At 34.3% G+C, this 23,350-nt stretch overlaps 1 protein-coding gene across 6 annotated transcripts in view; it reads left to right on the top strand.

Annotated features, from left to right (window-relative positions):
- LOC143212970 (metabotropic glutamate receptor 8) overlaps positions 1-23,350 on the top strand; it is a 47,249-nt gene that overhangs the window by 12,538 nt on the left and 11,361 nt on the right. For 4 of the 6 annotated variants that reach the window (XM_076432336.1, XM_076432337.1, XM_076432338.1 and 1 more), the window contains 5 exons: positions 7,664-7,846; positions 17,458-17,670; positions 21,707-21,838; positions 22,143-22,322; positions 22,893-23,062. In XM_076432336.1, coding sequence (XP_076288451.1) covers positions 7,688-7,846; positions 17,458-17,670; positions 21,707-21,838; positions 22,143-22,322; positions 22,893-23,062 — 854 coding nt within the window. In that variant the 5' untranslated portion in view covers positions 7,664-7,687. Of the gene's footprint in view, positions 1-7,663; positions 7,847-17,457; positions 17,675-20,781; positions 20,919-21,706; positions 21,839-22,142; positions 22,323-22,892; positions 23,063-23,350 lie in introns of those variants that run through there. The other 2 variants (XM_076432341.1, XM_076432340.1) reach the window with 2 other exon arrangements.

Here is a 23,350-nt window from a genome sequence, read left to right as displayed (position 1 = left end):
GAGGGAGAGAGAGAGAGAGAGAGATTGGGTACAAAATTGCGTTTGTTTAATATAATTTCTAAATAATCGGACATTTCATTTGCAACAACCTAATACTTTACGAGGAATTGAACGTGGATGTTGTTTTGTCGCGTCCAAGTATAATTACTTCCTCTAGACTCTAGAATATATATATGTATAATGTTTCAGAAGTTGCAAATTGAACACGACGGCTTAAATTTCCTGCAGCGGTTCTAGTAATGCTGTGCTGGTTTCTTCTTCCAAGTTGTGGTCTGTTATCTCTTCGATAACTGTTTTCTTCTACTGTTCAAACAACACCTGTTGTTATAACAGTAGAACTTGTACAACTTTAATATCTTCGCTCACATTAAGTTGCTTCGTAACTTACTTAAGCGGCATGAACTTTGCGCATATACTTACAGTTACAGTGACTCTAATTAATATTCGGACGCTCTAAAAAGGACGATAACTTCTTTAATATTGTATTATACCAGGCCTGGCCAACCCAATTTGTTTCACGGGCCACTTTGATGACGCATATAACGTTACAGCGGGCCGCACTTTAGGTAAACATGCTTTTAAAAAATGTAATACAAATACAAAATGAATAAAACTTTATTGTTATACTATGATTCGATATAATTAACTCTCGAGTCTTAATGAATGAGACATTTGTTTATCCTTTCTTTCACTTAATTTTGGTAAATCTATGTTTATGCTCGACGTTGCACATCTTTTGTTAGCTGGTTCTCTAAATTGGCATCAGTTAATGAAGCACGTGATGAACTCTTTGTAAATTTCATCTTCGAAAAAAATGTTTCACAAACATATGTATGTGGATCCAAAAGCAGTTACAACTTACAACTCGTTGTGCAAAATATCTTAAGTTGGAATATCTCTCGGATGTAATATAAGTATTGTAAAAATTAAATTTTGATATGGACGCAAAAATTTGTTTCATTTCATTGTTGCACTGTAACTCAATTATATCAAAGATATCAAATATAGAACTGGAGTTCGTAGTCGCACTTGCGCATTATAACAATGACACTTCGTTTGTTTAATATTTTTTGTATACATACAAGAAGAAACAAAAGTTTCAATAGAAATATAAAATCGCCTGGCGGGCCGCACAATTTAAGGCCTGTACTATTCGATTTGAACTTTTTCGGGAAGCTAGAGCAATTAGTTTACTACGGGATGTGAAAAGAAATTTTTTCAAAAATCGCAATCGATCGGAATTGTAGAAAAAATACTAAAAGTTGCATATGTTACAAATTTTTTGTTGCGTTTCAATTGTAAAATCGAATTACATTGTAATTTAATTGAATGAAGCGACTGAATTTCGAATTACAAAATGTAATTGAATTACTTCGTAATCATAATTCGTAAAGTAATTGAATTCAGATCAAAGTGAAATTTTAATTTTCGGTTACGAATGCATTTTTCAGTGCATCTTTCTACGGAATGCCACTCTATTTAATGTTTTCCTGTAAATTCAAACATGTAAGGTAAACGTAACTGGCAAAGCAGTGGAAATAATCCCGCGTATATATAAACGGAATTTTACTAAAGTCAGATTCACAAGACTTAGCGGGTGATGGTCATAAAAAGGAATTCCTATTATATCCTTTGTCTACGTTCCCTTTTGAACAATCTCTTCGCTTCGCTTCAGGCTTCACTAACCATTGTAAACGGGCTCGTAATGCACATATGTAGGGCTTAAAAAAAAAACTTAAAGCGTAAATAATGTCTTTTCAAGTCGGTATGACGAATGCTTTAAATACGTACGTTCATAAATTACATTGTACTTATCGTGAAAGACGTGAAATAAAAAAAAAGAGCTGTTCGAATAAAATGAAATGTGGTTTTAGCAAATGTTTAACGGCACGATAGACGATTTAATGTTATTTATGCGAACTAAAAGAAGAAGATTAGAAAAAGATAATTAAGAGAATTACTAAATCGTTACTTATTTTAAGATATGATGCTAAAAATAGCCGAATACTGCATGTTATGTAAATAAACTTACATTCGTGAACTTATTTATACCACACGCACGTGCCTACACCAGGGCTTGGAATTATTTACTCGCGACGGCCGATTTTCCGATGGCTACGTGTCCTCGACGTTTCCGCGTCTCGCTTCCCATGGCGGTCATAGTTCTCGAGCCAGTTCAGATACTATATGGGGATGGTTTTTCCTCGAGACATCTAGACATATCGCCTCGATTGCAGTGAGACGTGCAATTCTGATCTTCCGATATTTTTTGGTAACCCGCGCAATTTTTCTTGTTCACCGAAGCTTAAAAGGATGTCGGAATCTCGTCATTAAAGTCCGTTTTGTTCAGGATGGAATCTGTTTAATGTTGTGAACAGGATTTTAAAAAATTTCCTCAGGAAGGGAAAACTGCGGAGTCATTGCATTCTAATGGAACGTCGATTAATAACGCTCCGTCGAACATCTAATTATTTTTTGAATCGCTTACATTAACTTTTTTAGTCTAGTCAACGGAAAATCTTATATCGCGCACGCGTCTGACACACACAAACGTTATCACATACTGTAACATCGCCTAACCGAACATACTGGATATTTTACCTAAGTTGATTACGTCGCGAATAACTATTAAACTATAGTATACGAAATATGTATACATACTATACATATACAGGGTGAGTCCGAAGAAACAGAACACCTAAATATCTCCGTTACTTTTCGTTGTGCAAAAAACTTCTTAGGACAAAGTTACACTGTTAGAAGGGTCACATGTAACGGTGTAAGGGAAAAATTTCCGAGGTCATTTTTTTAATGAGATTTCAAGGTCATCGATATTTTTTTTAATGGAATAAGCTAACGAACTTGGCCGTATTTTGTTCGATCTCGCAACTTTTTACGGCCATAGGAACTTGGCTCGTGTTTACAGGATGTTTTTGTTGGGTCATATTAACCGGGGAGTTTATACGTATCATTCCTAACTCGTAATGGTAAATGTTTTTTGAATAGTTACTAGTCAGGATAGTTTTTCATCAATCAATCTTTTCAGAAATCAATTACGGCAAGTGGTTAATATTTATAATTTTTACAATTGACTAAGAAAATATTTATTTTGCACTAAAATTCACAGTCTAGTAAATGCAGTACACGGCGCACTGTATAATGTATTCATCTACTCTATTAGAACACGTTGTACGATCGAGATATAATAGACGAATTTCTTCTCCAACAATCGGGTATTCTCATTTCACTTAGTAGTGGCGAACAACAAAGTTTCGCAGTTGCCAGCATCTGCGGACGAACAGTGCCTCTCCAAACATTCGGGATATGTTCTCTTCCTCGTAACAGTAAACGAGTTTCTCCTTTCCTTCATACCGTGCTCGGGACCAACTTAATGAGAAGCACAACAGTTGAAAAAGTAATCGTTAGGAGCCATAGTGAAGATGAACGTTTACACACGATTGATTGTTTCATTCGTAACAAAGAACAAGTCGAACCATAAAACTAAATTAAACTGGAGCCTAATGGTTCTTCAATCGGAAAAGTCGATATAACTCGAAGACTTGAAAACATTTCTTATAACTTAATTATTACGAAATAAAAATGTTCCATTTAAACTGCAACAAGCTGGAGTGAAATAGACATTTTATTTTCTCTCGTTTTCTTAAAAACGTTAGGCCGAAGCGAAGCTCGTTTCTCATCGTAGTTGCGATTCACGTCGCTGAGGGCTTAATTTGTTCATTAATTAAAAAGGCAAGAGAAGTTTCTTGAATACACCGCGGATTTTTCTGCAAAATAAAGATTGTTTGCATCGTTTTCGAGAAACAGGAGCCGAACAGAAATTTGATTCTTCTCTTAATCATTTTAATAAGCTGGAGCAAATGCGTGGATAATCTGAAATTCATTTAACCTGTTTAGTGCTTTAAATAGCGAACATTCAGTTTTCAAATAAATTAATCAAATCCACGGCCTAGCTGTAAATACATAGAATCGAGAAACATTACCTTCGCGTCGTTCGTCCTCGTTTCTAGGATATGAAATCCTAGATTTCAGAAGAATCTGTTAGAGCGTTAGAATTAGTCAGGTTTACTCAGTTTCGTTGCATACTGTATAATCATTAGACGCATGTATAGTCACAGAAAATTTAAAGCGTTGAATGGTCATCTCGAATTCCCCGTTCTGCTCGCTGTTGGATCGATATCAACGGTAGCAGGAACCGCGAGCCGCCTCTATTTCACTTGGATATAAAGGGTATCCAGTGAATTGCAAATATTTTCGAAATTTTAACAACAGTATTGTGTTTCTCAGTGCGAAAGATATAATTGTTGCTAACAATACGGAATAACAGGGCAGATTAATTGCGAAAGTATAAATTCAAGTAACAGAAACTAAATACAATTGTGCTTTTGTTTCCCCATGATGTATGTATCTTGTTGTAGACAGCTATTGTTAAATCAAGGGTGTTTATTCGGTTTATCTTTGGTTAAACTGTTCCGAATACTTGTGTAAGTACTTTGTTCGAGCTTTTTAGTGAAATTAGGAGCTCGTCAAACTTTTACGATACGTATTCGAAGAGCATACATCTATGTATGTACTGGGAAAAAGTTTCTTCGCATCCTCCCGATAGATGGTCTCATACCATGCTATAACTCTGTTAATATTAATCGAATCTGACATTCCCCGAGTGCGCCCGAAAGGTGATACATCATAGAGTAATTACAATCAAGAATAAAAAAATTGATTCATTTCTGCATTCAAATACGAGGAAACTTTGTCCTCGACCCAATATTATAAACGTATGAAAGATGTAGTCTATTTATTATTGAACGTACGAAATCACTATCGAAGGATAATCGTCAAAACTTGTAATCATGCTTCTACAAACATTTATTGTAATAATGTTTCCTTCAGAACTTACAGGACTTTGCGGTAATCTGAATCCCAACAAAAATCGGCCAATCGACAGTTGGCGCGCCGGGCCGACTGTGGCAACTTGCGTCTACAGGGTGTCCCAAAATTCGTGAAAATCCCGAAAGGGGGTGGTTCCTGAGACCATTTCAAGCGATATTTTCCTTTGCAAAAATGTTATCCGCGGCTTTGTTTAGGAGTTATTAACGAAAAACACGGACCAATCAGAGCGCGACCTAGACGCGAGTTGCCACAGTCGACCAATAGACAGTTTGCGCGCCGGGCCGACTGTGGCAACTCGCGTCTAGGTCGCGCTCTGATTGGTCCGTGTTTTTCGTTAATAACTCCTAAACAAAGCCGCGGATAACATTTTTGCAAAGGAAAATGTTGCTTCAAATGATCTCAGGAAGCTCCCATTTCCGGCTGTTGAAGGAATTTTGGGACACCCTGTATAAAACGCATTTTTTAAATTATCGTTACAGGCCCACATGAAAAAGTTGACAAAACATCATTTTTTAAATTTTGTATGATTCCCCTACCAATTGCAATCTTAATACATTTTTGTTTACTCATGCTCTAGCGAACTGGTCGGTCTAACATCTTTAAAAAATTCAAGTCCTTTGGACCAATTTTTAAAAAGTTATGCGACTTTTAAGAGTGTCCACTTAATATTGCCGCTGACTGTAAATGGTCTGAATTAGAACTAGAGAAATGGATGAATTTTAATTATTTTTAAAGAAAACATATGTATGTAAACATATTGGGCGAATAAAAAACTGTTACATAAAACGATTTTTAACTATATAGTAGACATTCACTTTGGCTACGTCCTTGTCGTCCACAGTTCGGCTTGGACAAGAATTCCCTAATGAGTGAAAAGCTTCGCAGATACAGTTTAGTACTCGAATAGTTCCGATCAATCCCGAAAAAACTCTTCGTCTTCTTAGTCATCTAAAAGCTTTAAAAGTAAACTCGTTTAACTTGCGTAATCCGCATGTTTCTTAGAAGACATTGAGCTTGTTACACGAGAAGCCACCAATTATGACTGCACGCAAGTCTGGATAAGAAGCCCTGGGTGTTTCTCGCGATTTCTTGCAGGTGGTTCAGCTGGCAGTACCTATGCAGGGTATAAAGGAAAAAGTCTAGGATTTACGGTCTTACAGATCTCGTACTTCTAAGAAAAAGTTTGTTTCGTTTTACCCGGGAGTAAAAGCGAGAAAGTGGAAACTGGAAATTTCTCCGAAATATAGGTATACGTATATGTATGGTAGATAAAACTTTTAATTTACGAGGGAGCCTCACAGAAAAGTATTTGAACAAGTAAGTAAAAAGAATCATTTTTTTTTTCTATCAACCTTTTCGGAAGAAGGAAAATATAAAACAGACAAACTATTCGATATTTTCAATAAAATTAGGACTTTTGGTAGGATAGGACTGCAAAAGTACATTAAAAGAAAGTATTACATATTCCAATACTTATCATGGAGTATTATTTGCTTGGATTATTGTTGATAATTCGTTGATAACGTTTATAAATTCGACAAATTTTTAATCTAGGTGCACGGTACACCACCAGCCAAGTTCCTCGCATTACCTCCTTTTACAAAAAGGAGAAACAACTTAGCCGTTTTTTAGAGGCTTATAACTCGGCACTGGAGGCAGATGGAGAGATGTAATTTCGTACACTTGTTAAATGCTATAATGTCTCAATATTGAGAAAACATTAATCTTCCAACATTAGTAGGTTCCGAGATATAGGACCTCTAGAATCGCTAAATTTGTTACTGACTGACTGACTGACAGATTCTCAAAACCTTTTGGGTACTCACCACTGACCTACAAGATTGAGATTTGGTACATAGGTCCACCATATCAAACACTCAAAGGAATAATTATCAAAGTTTGAAATTTTAGACCTTAAAGGGGTTGTAAATATTAAATAAAAAACATTACGAAATAGGTTATGTATGGAGAAAATGAAATATGCCGCTTTTCCCATAAGGAACCGTGTAAATTCCGGAAAGAATCATCTGCTCTCTTCAAAGGTCCGTATAGCGCCATTCGAGGTAGTGGCAAAAAGCTCAAACTGTTAGATTACGATAAGGTAGAAAATGAAACTAAAATTATAACAAAAAAAATCTAGGTAAAGTTGGGTTCTAATTCGCCGGTAGAGTGTTAATCTTTGATACCTACTTGATAATTGATGAAATTTCAACAAAAATTGATGAAATCCCAAGAAAAACATCCTGTAAACAGGAGCCAAGTTGCTATGGCCGTAAAAAGTTGTGAGATCAAAGAAAATACGGCCAAGTTCCTTAGTTTAGAAATACCTGTTGCAATACTGAAAAAAGCGTTTGTAAAAATTATTTTAATAGAACGCTATTTAATTTTTAATGAATTACATGGAGGGCTAAATTATTCAAACTCGGCCGCTACCTAACACCTTTAATGGCCATTGGTTTAAAAAGTAACGACCAAGTTTAAATAATTTAGCACTGCATGTAATCCATTAAAAATTAAATAGCGTTCTTTTAAACTAATTTTTACAAACGCTTTTTTCAGTATTGCAAGAGGTATTTCTAAACGAACGAACTTGGCCGTATTTTGTTTGATCTCACAACTTTTTACGGCCATAGGAACTTGGCTCCTGTTTAGAGGACGTTTTTCTTGTTATCTCACAATCAGAGGAATAAAGAAACCTTGATAACCTTAATAATAGCTTATTAGTAACATGCATCATTTCCTTATTATATTTCAGTATTGAAAGGCATTTTAACCTTCGATGATCAAGATGACCGCGGAGAACATTTTGAGATGGATATCGTATACTCTCATTGTGAGCGAATGCCACAATTGGAAAGGACATGACGAAGACGGTTCGAAGCTGATACGTATCAATGGCGACGTTATCCTTGGTGGAATTTTCCCAATGCACGAACAGGTATGTGTATCTGCATAGAATCATACCTATGTGTATATCGTGTCATCTTATAAATCCATTTAAAAAGACCAGTGGCATATCATTTTTCTACCAGCGAAAATTTCTCTACAAAATTTGGAAATTGCATGAACGTCGGGCAGTCTAGTTATAACATACGACATACGCGATTGTGGTATACTTGTAAATAATAAATAAATTTATGTTATTTCTAAGAAAATTATCAGAAATATCTGTACTAACTTATATTTTGCACGATAAACCGGTGAGCATGCAAAATGTATGAAACTCCTCTGGATACACTTCCATTAAACGGAAGAAACATGCAGAATACATGAACTTTCTTCCGATAAAGTTGGCGTGAGCTACTGCACTCTCGTGTACGCTGTTTGTACAGATGCAGACACGATATAAAAATTTATGCGTGATCAGACTAACATTTCCGAGTTGCATGCCGGCGACAGAGATCTGTGATGTGTAAAATCTACAACGGTACGCAGGAATGAATCAAACATGCAGTAAATGTTCCTCTTCCACGGATATTCCTCTCGGCTGTGTTTCCATTGTATCTTACAACGCGTATCAGTCTCGATTATAAAGAACTCGAATCGTAAATAACAGGTGCAATCATATTTTCATATTTTTCATACGTATGTTGACAAACCGAAATTGGTTTATGACGTGGATGTGACTTTTATATTTACGAACTACACTGTTCGCTTAATAGTATTCGGTATTTGTGACAATTGCTGTTACATATAGAAACCTTTATGCAACTGTTTCTGAGGAACTATTTGTTAAAAAGCTCTATTATCTCTTTCAATCTCTAATTATAGTAGACGTTGCGATGATTCTTTGCATCACGAATCTTCCGACATTATGGACTTTACTGCATAGAAAATATTCTTCAATGTTCCCCCGGTTCAAAAAGAAATCAACGTTTCGAGCGAAAGACTTGCCTTCGAAATTGGCCCGTCACGTCCTATCCATCGATTCAGGAAGATCCCATTTAGTGCAGCACCCGCTATAATGCGCAAGGCATCAATCATATTGGTACCATATTACTCGAGGAATATTCAATTGTACATCTTCTAGCAAGAGAGCAAGATCTTTTGAATTCAGAAGCATTGTGTACGGGGAGAAGAAAAGATCATTACAGCATGTACCGTAATCAATCAGGTAGTAACAGGAAGTGTACGGTTTCATCAATTCGACCATTAGTCCAGTCAACGAAAAGTTGTCTTTGTTTGTACTAGTGAGGAGGTAAACATACTACAAGTCCCCACTCTTAGAAGGTGAGCAGGGTGCAGGGAGGCACGTAGAAGGTCCCCTTTTTCGATTTTTCGCATATATCTCGGAAACTATGCGTCCTAGCGATAAGACCATTCCATACAATATTAAAGCTGACAAAATATGCCAAAAGATTGATTGAATTCAGTTTTCCGCTATCTCGCATAGTTTCCGAGATATTTGCACCAATTTTTGAGTATATTTTTCAATGTATCTCAAAAAATAAGGGTTCAGCGGAAAATCGAACTATACCACGCGATAGAGCACATTTTTATCTTGAGGAATCACCCTTTCAAGTTTTTTCCCGAACCAGAAAGCAAAATATCATCGCCATTACAACATTAACAATTATCCGGGTGAAGATATTTTGCTCTCTGGTTCGGGAAAGAACGTCGACGTAGCAAACTTCAAACGGTGATTTCTCAAGATAAAAGTCTGCTCTATCGCATGGTATAGTTCGATTTTCCGCTGAACCCTTATTTTTTGAGATAAATTCAAAAATATCCTGAAAAGTTGCTGCAAAAGTGGTGTCTCTCCGTCTTTAATGATTGTTTAAACATGTTTAAACATTCATAATGTATTAGTATTAGATATCACTGTATTCGGGAAAGTCTACAGAATCTTTTGCTGCAAAGAACAATTCAATATCTTTGATAATACCATCACAATATTTGTTTAAAGTTGAAAAATATTCTTTCTTTTCAAAGTCTTGTTTCTCAAGAACTGTTCGTCTAGGAGAAAAGTTAAGGGCAGATTTGGAATCAGCGCATAAAATTTCATAAGTACCACCATCACAATGTAACTGTGAAACAAATTTGGTGTTGGACAGTGTTATTAAACAATACTGTAACTTACTTTTGGCACACCAAATGTTGTATATTTAGTATAGAAAGATCAATATCTTGATAAATCTTCAGATCACTGTGATAATCGTGATTTTGTTTTCAACATTACCATTAAATATGTAATCAACTTGTTTATTTTGATATGTGAATAAATATTACTGTTATCGTGATTTCATTATTGAAAATATGAGTATTAACTTATACTTTTGTTATCCACTATATTTATTCGACTACATTTACTAAACTAAACTCTTCTAGCCTTACAGAGAAATTGAAGTTGTTTGGTCCATTCATAAAAAAGTTATTCTAACTGTAATTGAAGATAATTGTATGTTGGAGCACATTCCAATTTTTAGCTGAAAACTCCTCGGCTAAGAGGGGTATTCAAAGCAATGACACGAATCAATATACATTGTCAATAATCTAATAACGGATTCTGCCAATTGCTGATGCATTTCGATTACAGTTTAGATATCGACGTTCAAAAGGAATAAAATCACTTTACAATCGTATTCAATATTTCATTTATTTCATTTCATATCTGCCAATAAACGGCGGAGGCTGCATCGAATGCCCGCAAGGAAACAAGCGCAAACCGAGATAGAAATTCACCATGATAGGATTCTTTTTATAGTTACGTCCGCAAGAGATAGACTCCGTTTGTTTTTTCCCGCGTACACGGAATGTCGGAGGTAAATGTATACAATCGATTACTTCGAAAACGATTGTTGCAGATATCAAAATGTGTGGCGTAAACATCTAGGTGCACGGTAGTGCACCAGCCAAGTTCTTGCACTACCTCCTTTTACACGAAACAATTTAGCCGTTTTTTAGAGGCTTATAACTCGGCACTGGAGGCAGATGGAGAGATGTAATTTCGTACAGTTGTTAAATGCTATCATGTCTCAATATTGACAAAACATTAATCTTTCAACATTAGTAGGTTCCGAGATATAGGACCTCAAAAATCGTTAAATTTCTCACTGACTGACTGACTGACTGACAGATCATCAAAACCTTTTGGGTACTTCTCATTGACCTACAAGCTTGAAATTTGGCACACAGGTCTACCATAACAAACCCTCAAAGGAATAATTGTCAAAGTTTGAAATTTTACACCTCAAAGGGGTGGTTTGAAAAAAACATTACGAAATAGGTACGTAGGATAGAACATATAGAAAATGGCTTTTCAAAATTTTCAAAAGGCTTAACCTAAAGCATATCAGGGATAAGAGTAATGATAACCATAAACTTGATAACACTGTCCAACAAATTTCAACTTTTTTTGTGATTTCAATATACTGTTGGGTCCTTCTTATAGAGTTTTTTGCGCTGATTCCGAATCTGGTTTTAATTTTTTTCCTATACGTCCAGTTTTTGAGAAAATGGAGTTTTAAAAAAAGACATATTTTTCAACTTTAAACAAATATTGCGATGTTATTATAAAAGATATTGAATTGTTGTTTACAGCAAGAGATTCTGTAGACTTTCCCGAATACAGTGATATCCAATATTAATACATTATGATTGTTTAAACATGTTTAAACAATGATTAAAGACGGAGATGCACCACTTTTGCACCAATTTTTGCGGATATTTTCGAATTTATCTCAAAAAATAAGGGTCCAGCGAAAAATTGAACTATACCACGCGAAAGAGCAGACTTTTATCTTGAGAAACCCCCCTGTGAAGTTTGCATGGTCGACGTTTTTACCGAACCAGAAAGCAAAATATCTTCGCCCGACATGCGTTGACGCCAGTGGTGCTCTTCCACTAGCGCGGTCGTTCGTCGGGATACGGCGCGGCGCGCTGCGGTGAAACGGCGCGTGGCTATAAGCGCGCAATTATGTCAGCTTACTTAAATGTAATATTTTATTAAATGTTATACTATTGTTATTTATTATTTATTAGTATATTTATTCTGTATAAATTATTTTATGTATTTTTTAATGTTAGTCTCTCGTTTATAGTATATTTAATACAAAAAATACCTTTTGTAACAAAAAAATAATTTATTCACACACTACACTATTACACTATTTACAATGCTAATATATATGTGTACAGTAGTGTACACTATTCAGATATAATACACTACTAAAATACATATATTATATACAGAACAATTAAAATACTATAAATAACTATAAATGTTTTTTATGAAGTTTTATACGTAGCAATGCAGATTTGAAATGCTTGACACGACTGATTTCAACAAACACAAAGCCGAAACTGAACTCTGGCATCAGTTTTCTTAAGAACCAACACGATACATATTTTGAAATAAATGACGGTCTACGGACAACGGAATACATACAATGTAAGGAAAGTCTGCAATGCGGTGACTGAAAAATTTTATTTTCAGTAATTGTCGTCTTATCTATGTATTGTAATTATAGTGCCAATGAACACTCGAGATTCTTCCGAGTAAAATAAGTCCAAACACAATATAAACGGGACTATTTTTATTGACTTAAATACATAATTAAAATAGTTTGCTCCATATTAAATCGATATAGTGTATTATATCTGAATAGTGTACACATATATATTAGCATTGTAAATAGTGTAATAGTGTAGTGTGTGAATAAATTATTTTTTTGTTACAAAAGGTATTTTTTGTATTAAATATACTATAAACGAGAGACTAACATTAAAAAATACAAAAATAATTTATACAGAATAAATATACTAATAAATAATAAATAACAGTAATATAACATTTAATAAAATATTACATTTAAGTAAGCTGACATAATTGCGCGCTTATAGCCACGCGCCGTTTCACCGCAGCGCGCCGCGCCGTATCCCGACGAACGACCGCGCTAGTGGAAGAGCACCACTGGCGTCAACGCATGTCGGGCGAAGATATTTTGCTTTCTGGTTCGGTAAAAACGTCGACCATGCAAACTTCACAGGGGGGTTTCTCAAGATAAAAGTCTGCTCTTTCGCGTGGTATAGTTCAATTTTTCGCTGGACCCTTATTTTTTGAGATAAATTCGAAAATATCCGCAAAAATTGGTGCAAAAGTGGTGCATCTCCGTCTTTAATCATTGTTTAAACATGTTTAAACAATCATAATGTATTAATATTGGATATCACTGTATTCGGGAAAGTCTACAGAATCTTTTGCTGTAAACAACAATTCAATATCTTTTATAATAACATCGCAATATTTGTTTAAAGTTGAAAAATATGTCTTTTTTTAAAACTCCATTTTCTCAAAAACTGGACGTATAGGAAAAAAATTAAAACCAGGTTCGGAATCAGCGCAAAAAACTCTATAAGAAGGACCCAACAGTATATTGAAATCAAATTTGGTGTTGGACAGTGTAATTGATGAAATTTCAACAAAAAGTGATGAAATCCCAACAAAAACATTCTGTAAACAGGAGCCAAGTTCTTATGGCCGTAAAAAGTTGTGAGATCAAACAAAATACGGCCAAGTTCGTTAGCTTAGAAATACCTCTTGTAATACTGAAAAAAGCATTTGAAAAATTAGTTAAAAAGAACGCTATATAATTTTTAAAGAGTCACATGGAGGGCTAAATTATTCAAACTTGGCCGTTACTTTTTAAACCAATGACCATAAAAGGTGTTAGGTAGCGGCCAAGTTTGAATAATTTAGCCCTCCATGTAATTCATTAAAAATTGAATAGCGTTCTTTTAAACTAATTTTTACAAACGCTTTTTTCAGTATTGCAAGAGGTATTTCTAAGCTAACCAACTTGGCCGTATTTTGTTTGGTCTCACAACTTTTTACGGCCATAAGAACTTGGCTCCTGTTTACAGAATGTTTTTGTTGGGATTTGTTTTTGCGAAACCAATCTTTTCCTATAATATAAATTGATGGGTCAAGTTCCACTTTTTATAGTATATGACATTTCAGTTCTTTTATATCGATCGTCAAAAATTCGTTTAAACACAAATGAAAGAGACGATTTTGTTTATAAATATTTATAATATTCTACAACAGTATCAAGCGAGGAATATTCATGGTCACAAAAGTCGATTGTAGTTATTAAAAGCGACTGTAGCGACACTCACCAATGTGTTGGCGTTATATTTATTTATTTAAAAAACGTTATTTTCTTGTCTTTGACAAATTACAATTTGTTTAATCAATAGTTTGCCATCGAAGAAGTAGGATTTAAAATATTTTGATCAAAGAATTCAATTCTATTAAAATTTTGTTAATAAACTTCAGCCTAATTTATTTATTGGAATCTCTAATATAAATTCCCCAGAGATTTACCAAATTAAAACTGTTACACTAATAATAGTTAGGTAATTATTGGGTTGGCAAGAAAGTAATTTCGGTATTTTAAGGTAAAATAAAATCCGAATTTCTTTATAAAAATATTGTCGAACAAAAGGGAAAATATCTCATTCGTTAAAGTTCATTGCTTGAATAAAAAAATTGGGCTCTCTTCGTTTCACCTTGAAATACCGAAGTTACGCAAGATTTTCATTTTATTTGTATGTATTTTCTTATTATTTAAAATATAATAATTTTTTCTAGAAGCTGGATAGCTTCACTGTGAAATTTAACGGTATACTTTTTAATACGTACATGTAGTTGACTATTGCAACAATTTTAAAGTGGTTATTTAAATCTTAATAGATTTTTAATGTGTATCTGTACAGACACGGTTTATACATTTTTAACTTAGTTTTCGTTATCACAGAAAATTGAAGGCGAAGTCTCGATAATTATTTAAGATCAGTAGCTTCGGATATTGATCGAGTTTCCAAGATAATTTGTCATTTCCGCCCGTAGACATTGGATCGATTAGAAACGCTGCTGAGACCAGTTCATCAACCAGTTTTCCTCCTAGCTCCACAAAACTTTTTCTGTAAAGTTCAATATTCTGTGGCTCCTATCTACTTTGGAACCCTTCTATAGCCTAGCAGGTCTTTGATTTATCTTTTACATTAGAAAGTTTTCAAGCAAAACTTCGTATAGGCCTTTAAAATACCTTCACTTACAATTAGTCAAGTCTATACAATATTGGTTCAAGCGTTTATTGGATTGAAATCGTGATTGATCAGATTCAAAGCTGCGGAACTGGCACATAATCAACTGGTTTTAACGAAATGGAGTGGTATCGAATTAATATTGAACGACGATTTAACGATTCAACGATTTGAATAGAGGAGAAATCATGTATTTTGAGAAATCTTCAATTTGAAAAATTTTCAACAATTTTGAATTTCATCTACTCAATCTATATACTAAAAATTTTCCTATAAATGCATAAAGATCCGCAGCCTATTTATCAATAAATAAGATTATTATAAAGTATGATATCTAGTTTTGTTCAGTGTGCCCAGTTTTAACCGACTTTTAAAAACAGGGTTCTTGTAAAGAAATGTGGCTCTCGAAAGAAATCTACATAACTCATTGTACTGTTGATATTTCGCTTTTTTAACTATAATAATAAGTTTGCCGACCACTGGTTCATATAATGCAAAATATAATGAATATATTAATATAAACCTTGAAACTCCAGACATAATGATACATTTTTTACAGACCATTACCTTTCAAATTTACCAGCAAAGAATACTATCATGGCAATCATTAAAGTGATCTTACGGAACTGCATAAATATCTTGAAAGGGAGGAATCTTTTGTCTGTTTCTTTGAGCGCCGGTGAAACCGGATTTATTCAAGCACTTGAGACCGAAGAACTAGTTCTTGACATGGTACCAAAAGATCCGGAATCATGTACAAAAATTGGGTTCAAAGTTCACCCCGCTTCAAAGTTCGCGGGGTATTGTACGGGAAAAGCTTCTTTAGCTGCAATTCTTGTTATAAATTACGGTTGCGTTCAATACTCCATTATATGTTGAATGAAGTGTAAAAAATAACAATTGGAAGCTATTGCAATTATTATCAATGAATAAATTCAAGCTTTACCATGCGAATAATCATTTCTTAGTCCACTCAATGTATGTTCATAAGGGGGCTGTGGAGGGAAATGGAAGGAACACAATTTTTAGCTTTGGGACTTTGTTTGGACTAGTGAGGAGGTAAACATACTAAAAGTCCCTACTCCTAGGAGGTGAGCGGTGTACAGGGGGGCACGTAGAAGGTCCCCTTTTTCGGTTTTCCGCTTATATCTCGGAAACTATGTGTCCTAGCGATAAGACCATTCCATACAAAATTAAACCTGACAAAATGTGCTACAAGATTGAATTCATTCAGTTTTTCGGTATCTCGCATAGTTTCTGAGATATCCGCGCCCAAAGTTCACGAATTGAGAAAAAGAACTCTACAGCACAATTAGAGAACTTTGAGCGCGGATATCTCAGAAACTATGCGAGATAGCGAAAAACTGAATAGAATCAATCTTATGGCACATATTGTCAGCTATAATTTTTTATAGAATGGTCTTATCACTACGACGCATAGTTTCCGAGATATCCGCGCTCAAAGTTCACGAATGGTGAAAAAGAACTCTACAGCACAATTAGTGATCTTTGAGCGCGGATATTTCGGAAACTATGCGAGATAGCGAAAAAACTGAATGCAATCAATCTTGTAGCACATTTTGTCAGCTTTAATTTTGTATAGATTAGTCTTATCGCTAGGACGCATAGTTGCCGAGATATGCGAGGAAAACCGAAAAAGGGGACCTTCTACGTGTCCCCCTGCACCCCGCTCACCTTCTAGGAATGAGGACTTTTAGTATGTTTACCTCCTCACTAGTCCAACCAAAGACCCAAAGTTAAAAATTGTGTTCCTTCCATTTCCCTCTACAACTTTTCGTTGATTGGACTATCTGCGTATTATTTAATCTTCATTATAAAGTTGAATACAAACTTTTCGAAACTAATTCAATTATACATATGATATGGTATGTTAAATATGGCCGGGTGCTCCTTTCTTTCGCACAGTAGTATACTTAAATGTCATTATTACGAAAATTTTTTCGAAAGTATATGAAGCAATCCATTAAAAACGCGTGACCAAGGTATTCTACATGAATAATGGAACGCCAGCTCATTTCAAATGCATCGCTGAAAGCTACTTCAGCAAAAATTATCGTAGCTGTTGGATTGTTAATGGAAGATAAATTACACAGCTTGATTATATGAACTTGTCTTGATGTTCTTGCTCTCAGAGTCACATGAAAGAGATTTCTTTGTTTATAATGTTTATTAATGTTTATTAATTTGTTTATTAATGTTAGACTGGAATCATAGTAATATAATTAGACTGCGGTAGTTTATGCAATTTGCAATTTTTCGAGACGATTTTTAAGAAGAAGGACCAAATAAAATGTATACGTATAAAGCAATTCCGTTTATGAAGCATAGCTTACGAATTATTGTAAAACATTTCCAAGTCACGTTAAAATATTGATCCCTGTTTGCATAGAAATACATTTTCGAGCAGATGCGATTATCGAACATGTGAATATTGCACCGTATACATGTTTTATTCATAGATAATCAGATTTTTGTTTACAGGTATCAGGCATCGGTCAATCACCGTGCGGCGCAGTAAAAGAAGAAAAAGGAGTGCAGCGTTTGGAAGCGATGCTATACATCCTCGATGAGATAAACGCAGACAATGATTTATTACCTAACACCACCTTAGGTGCTCTTATTCTTGACTCTTGTAGCAGCGATACTTACGCCCTTGACCAAAGTATGGAATTTGTACGATCCTACATGAACCAAGTAAGTGAGTGTTTCAAGTTTAAACAGTAAAATTTATTTTTTCGAGATGCAGTAAAGTCGCGATTTCTATCCGTGAAGGTCTCCACGCTCTCACTCTCCCTTGCATACTCATTATCAGTCCACTGAGGGGTAACGGGTAACGCCGCGCCGCACAGTGGGTAAAATCGACGTTCTAGCTGTTCACGCCTATTTCACCATTATTTCAATACATAAAGACCACATTAAATAGGTCGTTGGATTCGTCTTGCCGTCAGCTATAACATTATTGAATAAAAAATATATAGTTATAAATAAATAATAAAGGTGACCACAATTTTTTATTGAAAAAAAATTTTTTTGGAAATTTTTTGTATTGATATTTGTAAAAGACTGTGTACTGATTACTTTTCGTAGGAAACATTTTTTTGTCACATCACCGGAAATGTCTGAAAACTCGTGTGAATAATGAATAATATTTGAAAAATGGGTGTTCACGCCTATTTCACCATTATTTCAATACATAAAGACTACATTAAATATGTCGTTGGATTCGTCTTAGCGTCAGCTATAACATTATTGAGTAAAAAATGTATAGTTATAAATAAATAATGAAGGTGACCACAATTTTTTATTGAAAAAAAATTTTTTTGGAAATTTTTTGTATTGATATTTGTAAAAGACTGTGCACTGATTACTTTTTGTAGGAAACATTTTTTTGTCACACCACAGGAAATGTCTGAAAACTCGTGTGAATAATGAATAATTTGGCCACGATTTCGATCGAACTCACCACTGTGCGCGTGTCACGCGACGCTTTAAACTATCATAACTTCGGATAATGGATTATACTGGAACTAAATTTTGCACGATCTTTTAGAGGAGATCTTGCCGAAAATGTTCCACTTTGTCAGAACATGGACATCCCCGGACATTTTAACTTATCCCTGGTCAAAAGTGAAAAACTTCGACAATTTTCCTTAGTTGATTAAATATTTTTTTTTATAATAAATTATGAACAATGATGTTTAGTTCCTGGTGCGTTCTCAACATAGATATACATTCTTCATATAAAAGAAAATTGGTCACTTAATCTTCAGTAGGTTTTCCAGGACATCATTATGAAGACAAGGAATTTTTTCGGTGATAAATCGTATCTGAAAAAGTTTGATCTTTGAATGTTTATTGTAACGAGAGTTTTTAATAGCTTTAATTAATATTATCGTTTTCGAATGTAATAGACATTTAAGAAACATTGTGCATTCGTTAAAAATCGATATGAGGACTTTGAGTTTTTAGCCCGTGAACAGCTAGAACGTCGATTTTACCCACTGTGCGCCGCGCCGCAGGGGTCCGGTCGTGAAGCTTGAACTGCCTCGGGCGTGAAAATGTGCATTGGCTTTAAAAACGAGCCTCGTACATTCAAAAGTAGTGGAAAATAAATTAATTATTCCTACTAGTAAGCTTCAGAAAGCATTTCAGTAAAAAATAAACTCCTTTTGTTTCGAACACCAAAACAGCTAACAGCAACTAATTCCTCTAGGATTAACCGTGACTGTCCTGAGAAGCATAAACCGGACTTATAAGTTGATCCACTTTTCCAAGCTCGTAGCCCGCAGAGTGTTATTCGAGGCTTTGTATTTTATTCAATCTGACGTGATCCAAGTTCTCAATTCGTAAACCGATACATAACAATAGGTGTTTCTTCTTCAGAAAGGATATAGCCGGATAAAAGATCCCATAAAGCTTGTACATTGTTTTTCTGGATATAATAATGTTGAATATTACACGATGCGCCTACAAACAAGTAACGAAACATCGAAAAAATGGTTTTCATTTTTTCTAACTATGGTGCACTATATAAAAAATTCAAAACAATGGTCTCAGCAATATCGCATTACCGAATTTTTATAAAACTGGTATTTCCAAAACTTCAATAGTAGATATGCGTTTTTTCATATTTTTGGAGATCTCTGATTTCTTTAACACTAAACCTACACCATCACCGGTCAAAATGACCGTTTCCAGATTTTTTATTTCACAATTAAACGTGGTATTCTGAAAACTTCGATATAAAATAGGGAATTTTATACTTGGGGATTTTTTTAAAAATCGATTTTTTCCAACCAAACATTCTGAAATAATTCACTGTCAACTGTCATGTGTGCTAGTAGGTAGAATGTTTATGAATTTTTTCGTAATTCTCTGTTGAGCAGAACAGAATAAGAAATAGAGCTAATATAATTCATGAAACCGTGCTCACTGCTCACCCTGTAACTACTCTTGTGGTAGGGGTACCGACTTGAAACTTGTCACAGAGGGTTTTCTTTAGGAACTCTATCAAACGGGGTGACTAAAAATCAATTTGGTTTGGGGGCACTTTTCAGCATCTTATCCAGCTATTTTATCTGGAAACGAAAGTTCGATAATGATTCTTCCTTTCAGTTACTATTAATTGTAAGAATCAGACAATAGTCTAATTGTAAGTCTAAACAAATAAACGTGGAACTTTTAGTCATTATAACGTAATACTGGGTCGTAGAATAAAGTTCGGTTATTTTCAATACCTTCTTTCCATTTACTAACCAATTGTAAAATCCATAAATATATAAACAGTTCTCATATGATCACAGTTACCTCTGCATCTGCAACACAGAACCCAACCCAATAATTTGTAATAATCTATGTTAATACGTTTATTCAACGACAAATATAGAACCCAATACTTAATTTTCAGCTACGTTATAGTATTAATTATTTAAGAATACATATAACTATTAGAGAAATAATGTACTCGTATTTGTTAAGTACTTGCTAAATAAACCAATAATTATAGTTAATAAATATATAATAATTACCTTGTACTCTGTGCTGATGTCAATAAAACAGAAATAAAATGTCAATAAAATAGAATTCAAATATTTGGACGCGGACAGTTCAACGTTATTTCGTTTTTAGAGAAACAACACCAGAAAAGTTAAAATATTTAAGAGAATAATAAATTATATAAATTGTTTTATTTATGGCAAAATTGGTTTGTTATTTATACAAGAACTGCTTATTATATTATTTATTTCTTTAGTTTTATTATTTTTTTACGTGGTTCTAATTTGAATTCCTTCGTTTTTATTTTAGGTTCTTTGAAGGTCTCGATGCCATATCGAACTCATTTTCATATCTGCGTCAACATCGCATTATCGAAAGCAGATATTAATAAGAGACATGTTTTATCGTCGCCAGATGCACATCCCAAGCTGTAAAAACCATTTTTAGTTAGTAACTATTTCAATTTGGTAACTTTTAATTAATAATTTTCAATATAAATAAACGAATAGTCTTCTGTTTCAATAAAAAATTACAAGATTTTATACCATTATACCGTTCCGCAAGCACGCGCTGATGGAAAACGCTGAACTTTCAACACGCACAGCTCTTCAATTACTGAATTCTTAGGATTGAAACTTGTTTACAGTATACATATACAGTATATACAGTATACTGTATAAAACAACTTTTTTATGCGGGCCTATATTGAAATTTTGAAAAATATGTTTTGTAGATCTGTGTGGGTTATACGCATTGTGAAAGTTTCATCGAAATAGGTTGATTCGGGGAAAAATGACAGTCATTAAAAGATGTAAGAATTCTTAGATTTACTGCTGTTATAGGCCGAAAATCGTGAAAATCTGCAATTTTTACCATCTTTAAACGCTTGTAGCTCATTGCAACGTCGACCGATTTTCACGAAATTTTCAGGATATGTTTAATTGAAACAGATCTACAAAACGTATTTTTTAAATTTTCAATATAGGCCCACATAAAAAAGTTGTAAAATGGATCTTTTAGTATTTTCTCTACAATTCCGACCAATTGCGATTTTCGAAAAAATTTCTTTTCATATCCTGTAGTGAACTAAGTGCTCTAGCTTCCGAAAAAAGTTTGAATCGTATAGTACAATATTAAAAAGATTATCGCGTTTTTTAGAGGGTCCGAATATTAATGGGAGTCACTATATGTATAGGCATATGAAGTTCGTAATTTTTCTTCCGTTTATTTTCAGGATATATCGGAGTATAAATGTGAAAATGACAAGCCACCAACGTATGCGCCACATAAACCTGTAACTGGCGTTATTGGTGCTTCCTTCAGCGTTGTTTCTATTATGGTCGCCAATATTTTACGATTATTCAAGGTCAGTACTACAGATTCGTTGAAGATAAGAAGTCAACGTGAAACGCTGTGTTAGTTTATTCACGCTTGGCTCATAGAACGGTTTTTGATCAAAATAATAGTTTTAGTAGTAATCATAATTTTTCCAAGTCTTCGAAAGACACGATAGAAAAAATCAATCGAAAATTAATCAGAGGATACGTTTTTGTTAAAATAATAGGGTGCGTCTAAACTTCTGATACGCATTGTGCACTAAACGGTAATTGTCTGCAGTATATATTACTTATTCCATCATTTTCAAACAGTAATGTTTTCTTTGACCACAGATACCGCAAATAAGCTATGCATCAACGAGCACAGAACTGTCGGATAAAAGTCGCTTCGAGTATTTCAGTAGAGTGGTGCCACCAGATAATTTTCAGGCGCAGGCTATGGTGGAAATAATCGATCAACTCGGATGGAAATATGTTTCTACAGTTGCAGTCGAAGGTGATTACGGAGAGAAGGTAATTCAATTTGTAGTACATTTTACAGAGAGAGAGAGAGAGAGAGAGAGAGAGAGAGAGAGAGAGAGAGAGAGAGAGAGAGAGAGAGAGAGAGAGAGTCGATAAAAAGTACACTTAAGCAAACATACAGTATCATATGATACAACTAACATTTTTAAAACACAATTGTATTCGGTTGTCCCAGAAGTTTCTTTCGGAATACGTTCCTTTCATATTGCCAGATATACATATATTTGGTTTGTCCCAAAAGTTGGTTTTCGATTCATGCACATAATGCAAATTCATGTTAGGAAGTTGTACTCGATCATTAACATAAAGATTATCGCATTGTTTGTATTTATTTAGCAACGTTAAAGGAACACACTCTAAAAGAAACTTTCGGGACAACCTAATGTATATACATAATATGAAATAAATATTATAAAAATGTATAATTAAATAAATAGTATACATAATATAAAAGAAATGAAAGTAAAGTTAATTTGAGAATTTGATTAAAATGTTTCTTATGAAACTTTTTCTTCTTTCTTCTTTCGTTTACCACATATCGAAAAAGTATAAATTTTTCAGGGTATTGCCAGTTTTATCTCGTTGTCAGTGGAATACGGCATCTGCGTAGCAGTAAGTGAGAAGATACTAAGAAACTCGAAAAGCGAAGATTTTGATAAGATAATCGATCGTCTTAGTTCGAAACACAATGCCAGGGGTGTCATTTTGTTCGTCGATGAGGACAACATAAGGTAAAGAAATATGGCTTCGTGTACACAAAAGTTAAAAATGAATGCCTTCTTTTGCCTACACATGACACTTTTGACTACAGAATGCTCTGAATAGGCTGTTATTCAAAATAAACGCGGTTTTTTAATGAAAGAGCAATTTGAAGAAAAATACGCATTCCTTGATAAAAAAAAGAAAAAATAATACAAAATGTAAAACATACTGCTCGTAAGTTTTTGGACAAGACTTCCTTGGTTGTTCTAAAGACATTCAGTTCTTCTTATAAACCTACTGTTTCTCTGAATTTACGC

Source organism: Lasioglossum baleicum, chromosome 10, assembly GCF_051020765.1.
Source record: "Lasioglossum baleicum chromosome 10, iyLasBale1, whole genome shotgun sequence".
NCBI lineage: Eukaryota > Metazoa > Arthropoda > Insecta > Hymenoptera > Halictidae > Lasioglossum > Lasioglossum baleicum.
The sequence above is the reverse complement of the archived record's forward strand: the minus strand, read 5'-3'. Positions and strand labels throughout refer to the sequence as shown.